Source organism: Mus caroli, chromosome 16, assembly GCF_900094665.2.
Source record: "Mus caroli chromosome 16, CAROLI_EIJ_v1.1, whole genome shotgun sequence".
Taxonomy (NCBI): domain Eukaryota; kingdom Metazoa; phylum Chordata; class Mammalia; order Rodentia; family Muridae; genus Mus; species Mus caroli.
The window spans coordinates 15,780,759-15,793,197 of record NC_034585.1 but is presented as its reverse complement, the minus strand read 5'-3'; the positions used below and the strand labels follow the sequence as shown (position 1 = coordinate 15,793,197).

The following is a 12,439-nucleotide window of genomic DNA, read 5'->3' as shown; positions in this document are numbered from 1 at the left end:
CTACCTGTTTAGCAGTGTTCTGTATTTCTTTAAGTGAGTTATTAAAGTCCTTCTTGATGTCCTCTACCATCATCATGAGATATGCTTTTAAATCTGGGTCTATCTTTTTGGATGTGTTGGGGTGCCCAGGACTGGGTGGGGTGGGAGTGCTGCTTTCTGATGATGGTGAGTGGTCTTGATTTCTGTTGGTAAGATTCTTACGTTTGCCTTTCACCATCTGGTAATCTCTGGAGTTAGTTGTTATAGTTGTCTCTCATTAGAGCTTGTTCCTCAGGTGATTATGTTAGCCTCTATCAGCAGATCTGGGAGACTAGCTTCCTCCTGAGTTTTAGTGGTCAGAGTACTCTCTGCAGGCAAGCTCTCCTCTGGCAGGGAAGGTGCCCAGATATCTAGTGTTCGAACCTGCCTCCTGGCAGAAGTTGTGTTCCCCTCACCAGAGGTCCCAAGATCCCATGGAGTGTCCTGTAGGGACCTTGGGGGTGTCCATAGACTTAGCGCCCAAGGTGCCCTGGTGCTGGTGCTGGTGCTGGTGCTAGTGCGGACTGGAAGGAACTTGTGACCCTGGTCAGGCTGGGTTTTCTGCTTCCCTAATTAATGCTGTCTCAGGTCCTGTGCGATTGGATTGGAGCAGCAGTTGTGTTCCACTCACCAGAGGTCCTAAGATCCCGTGGGGACCTTGGTGGTGTCCCCAGTCTCTGTGCCCAAGGTGTTTCAGTGCTGGCCCCAACCGTAAGGCCTGTATTTCTTTAAAGGAGTTATTTATGTCCTTTATCATTGTTGTGAGGTGTGATTTTACATCCAAGTCTTGCTTTTCTGGTGTGGTGGTATATCCAGGAATTATTATGGTGAGAGAATTGGGTTCTGATGATGCCAAGTAACCTTGGTTTCTGCTGCTTATATTCTTATGCTTATCTCCTACCATATGAATATCTCTTGTATTACCTATCCCTGAAATCTGCCTGGAGCCTGTCTTTCCTGCAATCCTGATTGTATCAGAACTTTTCATAGTCTAGCTGTCTCTGTGATCCTGTGATTCCAGGATCCTGTGATCCTGAGATTCTGGGTGTTTCAGAGTTCCTTGGAGTCAAGCTTCCTCTGGGACCCTGAGATCCTGGTGTGGCCAAGCTCCTAAGATCCTGGGATCCTGGGATCCTGGGATTCTAGCTGTGTTAGAGAGCCTGGAGAGCCTGGAGAGCCTGGAGAGCCTGGGGTTTGAGCCTCATCTGGGTAATGTAGGACTGGCTTCAGAGTTTGGGCCCAAGGTAAACAGGTACAGACTGGAAGGAACCTGAGCCACCCTGAGCCACTTGTTGGGGTGGGTTCCTTTGTCCCTGGATCCTGGTGGTCCCAGTTAATCCCAGTGGTGTTGGAACAGATATTATGTACTGAATTTTAACTATTCTGTAACCAACAGTATTTATTGTTTATATCAGCTGTCTATATAAGATTATGCTATATCTCTGAATGTGGATGAGAGAAGTTTTGGCAGTAGATGATAACTCACACAAAGACCCACAACTGTGCAATGTGTAGACATTGAAGGACTTTAGAACACTCATCTGTAAATTGGATGCCTGTGTCATACCTCTTGGTGATGTAACTGGCCAAAAAAATATGTCCTCTATGTTTTTGTTTGTTTGTTTGTGTTTATATGTCTCAACCAGTTTCAGGTTGTTCCCATTTAGAAAGATCAGCAAATCATGTGACCTGTCCTGTTTAGTCTTCAATATTTCTTTCCTGTATGCATCCAAGATCTTCAAGGGTTCTTCCTCTGTCATATCTGATCTATATTATTTTGGAAAGGTTCTAAAACCTCTTCCTTTTTTTTTTTTAATACCATAAAGAGACCCTCTACCAAAATAGCATGTCCTTGGCCTGGTGACCCAAAATCGATTGGTTCAATTTAGCAGCTTCTTTTTTCTTTAGGCCAGCTCTATTCTGACATCTCTCCCAGAGAATTAGTCATGTCATTAATACCACCAAATTTGTAACCACGCTAATTGTGATAATTTAAATAACTTAAAGCAATTAAAACAGTTTTAAACAATTATTATTATTTGTTGTGATAGGGTTTCTCTCCATCTCTGTGCCTTTGTTTCCTATATTTGACATCAAAGACTTGGATTCATTTATTCTTCCACACATACTTAAAGGCTCTTAAACAATTAACATTATTTTTCCCTTCTATTCTTAAAACAAAGTAATTTTTCATGTATTCTGTCCTTTTTGGAGATTAATATCTCTTAAAACCATTTAAAACAATTATTACTTAAAAACAATGAAAATTTCTTTTATCCTTCCTTGTAAGGAGATTAGTATCTGTAGATATATAATTACATCCCCATTTCTGTTCATATAACTTGAATTAACATCCTTCCCTATGGTATTTAACTATAATTAAATTCCATTTTACTTTCTGTATGAAACTATTTTTCAGATCAATTTATGGATCAATGCCAGCTATTGATTCCGTAATTCTTGTGGAGCAATGATTAAAGAATCCGGGATAACATTTGAAGTATAAATAAATAAAATATCCAATAAAAAAAGGAAAAGGAAAAAAACATAAAAATTCTTTTAATAATCTTAAAGAGATTTTCTTTTTCCATATAGATATTGATTGTACTCCTCCCAATTTTCCTAATATATTATAGAATTAATCTTAATACAGGAGTTAAAATAATTATACAGCTGTGACCTAATTAAGTGTTCCTACTATAGTTTGAACCTGACAAATAAAAGTTAAACATTCCTTATTTGAAATCATGAAATCTGAAAATTACCAAATAATTTCGATGAGCAATGACTTTACAAAATACATTTTATAGGTGTAGAGGTACAAAGAGGATGATCAATATTCCCTATAACCATATTTAATTTAAAATTTTCATAATGCAGGTAATGTTGAAAATAATTTAAATTTAATTTTAATTTTATTAAATTAGTCTTTTGGATTCTTATAGATATTATAACTACTCTTATTTAATGAATGGAAAATGATGTTTGAAGTGAATACTTACCAAAGTCAACACAGCTAAAGGAATATGTAGTAAAAGATTGAAGTATGCAGTTACTATCCACTAGAGCCAGGCCATTCAGGAAAATTTCTGACCTTAGACACCTCATGTATGAATATATATTTTTAATTATACAATGATAAAAAATATTTGTTTTTATTATCTTCCACTATGGTCTTCTATCATTAGCAACAATTTTTGAATTGAAATACCTCTAAAGTTGCAATGTTACTGTATGTGTTTTTTTTTCTGATATTAGAATAATTAGTGTTTAGTTTAATATTTCAGGAAATTAATTGAATTTAGTAATCGCATTTGAGTAAATTTCTACATTTTCCTACATAGAATTTTCTTGTCTAAATGTGACATAGTAACTACCAGAAAAATAAAAGTGAGAGAGAATGGAGTTCCAAGGACTCAGAAATATTTTTATTAATGTTAGTTATTATGAAAAGGATAGTTAACATTACACATGTGTATTAAATTCTTCCTCATAGGTGATTGCAGAAATTTTGATATAGGTTTTTATGCTATCTTCTATTTCTGATTGCTAAATAATTTGAGTTTAAAAGCCAGGCATTGTGGTACCTGCATGTCTTCAATCTCAACACCTTAGAGGTTAAGGCAAGAGAATCCTGACTTCAAAATTAGAGGTGGCTACAGAATAAAACTTTCTCTCTGTCTCTCTCTCTCTGTCTCTTTCTCCTCTGTCTCTGTCTTTGTCTCTCCCTTCCTGTCTCTGTCTGTGTGTATCTGTGTGTGAGAAAGACAGACAGAGACAGAGACAGACAAAGAGAGACAGATAACTGAAAATGAGTTTAGTCTCCCATATCACCTGATGTTCAATGATAGCTGATGTCCAATGAAAGATTCTTCTTATGTTTGCACAACACTGTGTCATTCTATCTTGGAAGGAAATATTAGACATTTATATGGCACAATAACACTGTTATTATATATTCTGTCTCCTCAGTGAACATGCTCATGATACAATGGAACAACTGGACCAGGAACTCTGATTTCATCCTACTAGGATTATTTGATCACAGTCCTCTTCATACTTTTTTCTTTTCCCTAATTCTGGGTATCTTCTTCATGGCCTTCATAGGAAATTCTATCATGGTGATTCTCATCTACCTGGATGCTCATCTCCACACTCCCATGTACATCCTTCTCAGCCAACTTTCTCTCATGGATCTCATGCTCATCTGTACTACAGTACCCCAAATGGCCTTCAACTTCCTTTCTGGAAACAAGTCTATCTCCATGGTTGGCTGTGGAATCCAGATATTCTTCTATGTATCTCTACTTGGAGCTGAGTGTTTTTTGCTGGCTGCAATGGCTTATGACCGTTATGTAGCTATTTGCTACCCATTAAGGTACCCTATTCTCATGAGTGACAAAATATGTGGCCTCATGGCTGCCTCCTCTTGGGTTCTTGGCTCTCTTGATGGTATAATAGAAGTTGCAGCTGCATTGTCTTTTTCATATTGTGGTGCCAGAGAAATACCTCATTTTTTCTGTGATGTTCCTGCCTTACTCACACTTTCATGTAGTAATACCTTGATATTTGAAAGAATTATATTTTTCTGCTGTGTAATTATGCTTACTTTACCTGTAGCAATAATTATTGCTTCCTATACTCGTGTGATTCTGACCGTTCTTCATATGAGCTCAGCTGAGAGTCGCCACAAAGCTTTTGCAACCTGTTCCTCTCACCTCATGGTGGTGGGAATGTACTATGGGGCAGCCATGTTCATATACATGCGGCCTTCTTCTGGTCGTTCTCCCACCCAGGACAAAATTGTGTCAGCTTTCTACACTATCCTTACACCCATGTTGAACCCCCTCATTTATAGTCTCCGGAACAAAGAAGTAGCCAGAGCATTCATGAAAGTGTTAGGGATTGATAAGGCAGCAGCATGAGTTAGCTGATTTTTATGCTCTAAGTTCTTGGGCATGCTTTAAGTACTTGGGCATAATTAATGAGGCAGAAGGAATACCATAACTTAAAATTACAGCTTGATGAACATATTGAGGGCAAGACTTCCTAGATTATTGAACAAAGCCATATCTCAAAAAGCATACATTACGTGAAAATTTATATGATGAAACACTGAATTCCAAAAACTAGAATTTCTCATCATTGTAACTGTCAAAATTTGTCTATTCTTTTCCGTTCAAATATGACATTTTTGCTGCAAGATCAATGTAATATTATCAGTAATAACAATTTGCCTATACAATGCTTGCTCATATATAATATTTGATATTTCCCTTGAGTTCAAACTACTTTAAATGTATAGTTTTGTTAAAATGAAGCTACTAATTTTCTACTAATTTTTATCTATGTATTCAGTTGTGAGAATAAAAATAAATGAAAGTAACAGTCAAATAACAAAAGAGACAGACAAGATTGAGCAAGTCATGTATATTATTCTGCAGAATACTTCAGAATGAGGAGGTTTGATTAATTTTATTCTTATGTAGGCATTCATATCCTACACAAGAGAGTGAGAAAATAATAAAAAGTTATAGAGTAAACATATTATGTTTTGTTTTCGTGCATCACCTGTCAATTAAAAAAATATGACTATAGAAAATGGTAGAATAGAATGTAGGACATCTACAAGGCAAAACAGATTCTGGGAAAGAGGCAGGCATTGGAGATATGCCAGTGAAGATGATACATGTGATAGATGCATGGGACATAAGCACAGGAAAACACATATGTGGCAGAATGTAGATTATAATAAATGGGAATATTTATGACCAATAAGAAAAGATCCTAGCAATATTGCCGATGTATTTGTAAATATATCTTGAGTCTGAGACTTACTTCTGGGAACATGGTTCTGGGCATAAGAACCGGACACTACTTCTATAAGAATCCTATGAGTATAAGTTTTATAATGTTTGTTTGTTATGTACTGTAGTCACATTAATAATTTGATTAATTGCTTAATTCCTGATACTAACAATTTTAATAAAGAAATATATCTTTTCTAAGTATTAATTTTTCTTAAATCTCTTGGTATATTTTAATGGTATTCTTATGAAAATAAATGTAATTAAGGAGATTCTAATGTTCCTATGACCAAAAAATCTGCTGCCACCTAATACAACTATAATTGTTCCTCCAAAAACTGTCTGGTGGAATCTGGCTTTGTACAAAGGAGTTTGAGGAAGCTGAAATCTAGAAATTTCTTAAAGATGTCATATCATTTGAAGCCCATGTTCATCTATACCCACATAATTCTAGAAATAACTAAATTTCTATACAGCTAATGACTCTTGGGAATTTGTATTGTTAATGCCAGTAGGACAGTAATTTTGTCTCCATGTAATGCCTTAGTCTTCATTTAAAACCTGAAGATTAGATAGCTTCAGACAGGATGATCTAAAGTGGTTTTCAAAACTCATTTCATTATGGTTTGCATGAAATTTAATCATGGAAATTTTAATAGCAAATTTGAATAATGGGTGACATTTTAGTGTTCTCTTGTGCAGGCTAACATGGTATCACAGAGCCACATATAAACAGATTTAGAAATATAGTAGCTAAAAATTTCACATTGTGAAATATTATAATGTTCAAATGACTGGATCAATTCAATCATCTAAAAATCCCTTAAAAGCTACAATGCTTTTTAAAAATGGATTAAAGTTGAAGGTTGATTATATATTTCTAATTTTTCCAGGACTCTTAGATTAGTTTTAAAATAAGCTTCAAGATTCATTTGGGTTTTGACTATAATCTTACCACTGAAGGGTGCAACGAAGTAGGATTAGTCATGAGTTTGTGTGTGTGTGTGTGTGTGTGTGTGTGTGTGTGTGTGTGTGTTTATGCTACATAGTGAGTCCCAGTCTAGCTTGGGATATGAAGTGAGACCCTGTCTTAAAAATTCCAAAAAGAGAACCCCAAGACACTACCACCTAAAATCTGTGTGCAGAACATTTTCATACACTACAAGAAGCAGTGCTTTCATCCTATGATCATTAGTTCTATTCTCTTGATACCTGAGGTTCAGTTTTCAGAGAAAAGAATGTTCTTCTCAAGAAGTATCCCATAGCTACCTTAATCTACCATGACCTCAAGCTCCACATCTGAAGATTTGCCTTCTGAGCCATTTAGTACCTTTCAGGTACTACCACACTGTCCTGCACAACACTGAAGATCTGGGGCTTAACCATGTGGGCAATTCATAGACAATACTGTTCTTGAGTTCTTGTTATACTCCAAGTAAGCCTTCCTTTGCCCCTACTCAGTGAAACTCAACTGAAGTTTTTGCTGAGTGCCTGTGTGTCTTAATCATAACCCATATGTCCTAATCTCTGCCAATTTAGTCTTGAATTTTGAGAAATTACAATGTGACACTCTTAGCTGTACAAAGGATTTTACTATGTGAGAAGAGGTTAAAGATATCTGTAGGTGAGTTAGAAACCCTTTGTTACCCCAATAGCACACCACTGCTGAATGGCCCCAAGACAGAAATCATGCACTATGCATGATATACTTATATCCTGCCACGTTTTGGTTACAACAAACAGAGATCTGAGTTGTTATTTTAAAATGATAGAAAAATTATCCCATTCCAAAAGTTACAACCAATAACCTAACTCCAGATGATTTCACTTTCCAAAAACTATACAAAAATCCTACATGTCTCCTCCAAAAATGAATGCTCATGTAGTAATGTTCTCTAAATTAAGCAATTTAGAAGATACACAGACAATTTAAAATGCTATTTAAGTGTGTTCAAAGAATACAAAATTGTACAAACAGATGTTAAATGAAGATTTTAAAATGGAAAGAAACAATTGAATGAAATAAGGAAGTTATTTAAATTTCTAAGACTTCTACAACTCTAGTAGGTATTGTTAATGTATGTTTTCCAGTGATTTGCAATGCCAAAATGATTCCTAGAGTAAGACCCACATCTCATATTGTTCTACAATACTTCAACAACACAAACTCTGAAAACTTGATTTCAAGTAAGAGGACTAGGACAACGTTCACTTTACCCTAGAGTGTAGGAAAATAGTATCATCTCTGATATATGGTTCTTCTCAGCCTGCCATCTCACACATAAACCTGCTCCTCCCAGATAAACTCAGGTCATTTTGTAGGGTGGAGCAAATGTTAGAACACAAACAATTTCTATCAGGTGTCAGTGGAGCGGTTCCTCCATATCTTAATCTGAGGTAAGTTATTGTCTTTTAGTAGACTCATGGACAATTATGACTTCCTGATACAATGATGGACACTGTGCATGACACATTATCAAGCAGGAAGTTAATAGAATGTGCTCTCAAGAATGTTAAAAGGGACTTGAAAATGAAGACATGATTAATTCTGTTGTCTAGTGAAGTACAGGAAGATTTCCTTTAAATTTTCAGTCTCTGATTTACACTTTGTTTCAATATTTGCTCCCATGAGTATTTTGTTCCCCTTCCTAAAAAGAACTGAAGTGCCAACACATTGGTCTTCCTTATTCTTGAGCTCCATGTGGTCTGTGAATTGTATCTTGGGTATTTGGAGCTTTGGGGCTAATATCCACTTATCAGTGAATGCATACCATGTGTGGTATTCTTTTGTGATTTGGTTGCCTCACTCAGGATGATATGTTCTGGGTCCATCCATTTGCCTAGGAATTTCATGAATTCATCGATTTTAATAGCTGAGTAGTACTCCATTGTGTAAATGTACCTCATTTTCTGTATTCATTCCTCTGTTGAGGGACATCTGTGTTCTTTTCAGCTTCTGGCTATTATAAATAAGCCTGATATGAACATATGTTGGAGAATCTTTTGGGTATATGCCCAGAAGTGGTACAGCTGAAGTAAAAGCCATCCAGAAACTGTCTCACCTGGGAATACATCCCATATATAGTCACCCCACCCTGACACTATTGTGGATGCCAAGGAATGCTTGCTGAAAGGAGCCTGATGTAGATGAGGGTCTCCTGAGAGGCCTTCCCAGAGCCTTACAAATACAGAGACAGATGCTCACAGCCAATCATTACACTGATTGGGTTATCTCCAATGGAGTAGTTAGAGAAAGGACTGAAAGAGATGAAGGGATTAGCAACCCCATAAGAAGAACAACAATATCAATGAACCAGACCCCCCAGAGCTCCCAGGGACTAAGCTACCAACCAAGGAGTATGCATGGATACAGCTAAATTTGTAGCAGAGGATGGCCTTGCCAGGCAACAATGGCAGGAGAGGTTCTTGGTCCTATGTATGTTCAATAGATGCCCTAGTGTAGGAGATTCAAAGGCAGAGAGGCAAGAGTGTGTGAATGGGTATACAAACACCCTCATAAGAGCAGGGGTAGGGGAGATGGGATAGGGGCTTTCCAGAAAGAAAGGTGGGACTGGGAAAGAGGATAACATTTGAATTGTAAATAAAGAAAATATCCAATATAAAAGAATTTTTATCATTTTGATATGATAGTGGTTGCCATCTACTTAAAAAAGGGTATGAATACAAATCAACTTTCAAAAAGCAAACAAAACAACACAGACCTGGCATAAATGTCTGGCATTAAGCAGTATGTGTTTGCAGCAAATACAAATTCCTGGTCACAGGTGAATTGAACAATGTAGAGATGTTCAGGCATGATGGCTGTTCTTTATTAACTCAGTCATTCACAGAAAAAATTTCAAGCATCATAGGTAAAGGCATGTGTTGGGAACAAAGTTTTGAGGCCCATCTGCTCTGAAGGAGTTTTAGTACCTATTGAGAGTTGAGTAAAAGACAAAATGATTTATTATCATCTCCTACCCTGGAAAACCTCAGATAATTGCTTGTGTCTGAGACTGACTATTACAGCACAAAAATCTTATCAAAGGCTTAAGATAGATCTGACCAACACAAATTTCTGTAAGATGTCTAACTGGATGTGCAGGACCAATTGGGGCATGACAGTGCATGGTTAATTTTGTAAGTAACTTTGAGCTAATATTTATTACTTCATGAACATTTGATATTAGACACAATATAAGATTCTTCATAATCCTCCTAGCCAGTCTGAAACACTCATGTCTAGGGAGTGAAAACCAACAAACTTTAGACAAATATGGGCTAGAAATTCTCAAGGCAAAAAGAAGTATGTCATGGTCAAAGAGTAATGGCCAAATTTGGCTTTAAGATTGTCATTATTGATGCTGGCTGAGACTAAATTTCTGACTCAAAGTGTGGAGGGGACTTAAAGCTTCATTTATAACCTGAAGTCACTGCTAAGAATATTATAAATGGATGCAAACTGCAGAACAAGTTTCTCTAGAGGAGGAATTCAAAATTAGGCAGTATGGGTATCTAGTACAATCAGAACTTTGTAAAATATATACATATATGAAATTCTCAAATAATGGGGGAGAGAGAAGCCTAACGTGCCCTCTATGGTCATCAAATAAAGCCTCCAGTACTGGGACTGGGTTATATCTAATTGAATTATTGGCCAAATAATTCCCATGGGAATCACTAATTTAGGATGTTACCAAGACTAGAAGTTGCTCTCCATAAATTGCCAGCAACGTCCCATTGCTTAAGACAACGCCTGTACAATTCACTGGATATGGCAAAATTGAGGTGTTGCCTACATAATGCCTTTACACTTATGTTCTACTATCTTGGCACAGGAAAGTTCTCTGAATGCTGTCAAGAGAAATGTAAACAACACTAAGCCACAAACACTTGAATCTACAATGCTGTCATTCCTGCAACGAATGCTAATATAATAGTGGCCCAATGTTTGAGGGAGTAACTGTTATGGATAATTCTGAGTTACACCATGACCATGAGTATATTTTAACAAATAAGAGGCTTTATTAAATATTTGCCAGGATACTGGCCAAGACAATACTCTAAGACTAGAGATGGTCAGAATATTTGAATGTATTGGCACTACAGAATTTATAAGAGAAAAATGATACCTTTTTAAAAAAATCCTGAAGATGTCTCAATTATCTCTATCGATGAAGCACAGCAATGAAGCAGGTTTTACAAAACCACAACCAGCTATTAGTCCCCAGGGCCCATTGTGTGCAAGAATATTAGAGGCACTAAAATTTATAATCAGCAGATTTTTAAAATTAACTCAACTACTCTGAAGAGGTCACTTAACATGGTAAAGACTGATGACAGCATACATTTCATAAAGTAGCTGTTTAAAGGTTGAATCAATTGTCTCATGAATTATTTAAGGACAATAATGTTCAAATTTTGAGCATGTTATTTTTTACCACATATTCAACCCATATCTGATTTGATTTCAGGTTTACTCCATATGATGGAATCCATACTCAGCACTCTTTGGGTGACCAAGAACCTCAGACTAGACATCACAGAGACATAGATTAAAACAAAAAACTTCTTTTCTTAAAAAAAAATGTAGTTATAAAATGGATCTCAAAGACTTTCTGCTACTTACCAATCCGTGTCTTCCTCAACTCAACAGAGAAGCTTCATTCTGAAGCAGATCAAAGCAATACAGAGGCCCTTCTGGTCTTCATCTCCACCTGGGCAGATTGGCATAACTGGCCTCTCCCCAACCCACAGTCTGCACATCTTCCAGGAGATCTGCCACAACCAGGAACACTTGTGAGACCTCTGTTCAAGGAACTGCCCGATATGGGATCCCATTGGAAATAGGACCATTCCTCTCTACATCTTTTACTGATCTCCCATCTTTTCTGCACCTCTGTAGGGGTGCCCTCTGTAGGGTGTGTCTGCCCATCTTTCTACCCCACAGTCTACTGGTCTCCCAGGTGATTCTCACTAACAAAGGACACAATTCTGTGCCTCCAAAGCAGATAACCTTGCCTCCTCCTCTTATATACCTCACATTCTACCATTCTCTCAAAAGGTCTACCTAACCAGGGGCACAGCCTGCCTATTTCCTAGGAATCCTGCCATAACCAGTTCATATGAGGACTACCCTAAGCCAGGTACAGAGGAGACCTGCTCTAATCAGGGACAGGTGCCCCATCAATCCAACTAGATAGCACAGCCTATCTCCCAGGAGGCCTGTTCCAACTCAGGTCACAGTGCTCTAGCTGCCTCCAATGAGGCAGTCAGAGATACTCAGACCAGTTAACACTGGAGACAATCAAATGGAAAGAGGCAAGCACAATAGCATAAGCAATAGACACTAATGTAATTTGGCACCACCAGAATCCAGTTTTTTTACTACAGCAAGTCCTGGATACAATAACACACCTAAAAAAAAAAAAAAAGTTGCTGACTTAAAAGCTCATCTCATGAAGAAAATAGAGGCCTTTAAGGAGGATATAAATAACTCACTTAAAAAATACAGGAAAACAGTATCCCGGGTGCCTCAGAGACCAGTCTGCTCAGGAGAACACGTGAGCTGCAGAAACAACATAGCTTCTTGGACAGGATCCCTTCTGGCCTTC

The 12,439-nt window shown here is 37.2% G+C and overlaps 2 protein-coding genes across 2 annotated transcripts in view; one reads left to right on the top strand and one right to left on the bottom strand.

The window, feature by feature from the left end:
* Positions 1–12,439, bottom strand: part of LOC110311252 (protein HIRA) — an 844,395-nt gene that overhangs the window by 411,344 nt on the left and 420,612 nt on the right. The window lies entirely within an intron of this gene.
* LOC110311255 (olfactory receptor 2M3-like) lies at positions 3,906–4,988 on the top strand. Its single transcript, XM_021184517.1, has one exon. The coding sequence runs from the start codon at positions 3,996–3,998 to the stop codon at positions 4,941–4,943; it is 948 nt and encodes a 315-aa protein (XP_021040176.1). The 5' UTR covers positions 3,906–3,995; the 3' UTR covers positions 4,944–4,988.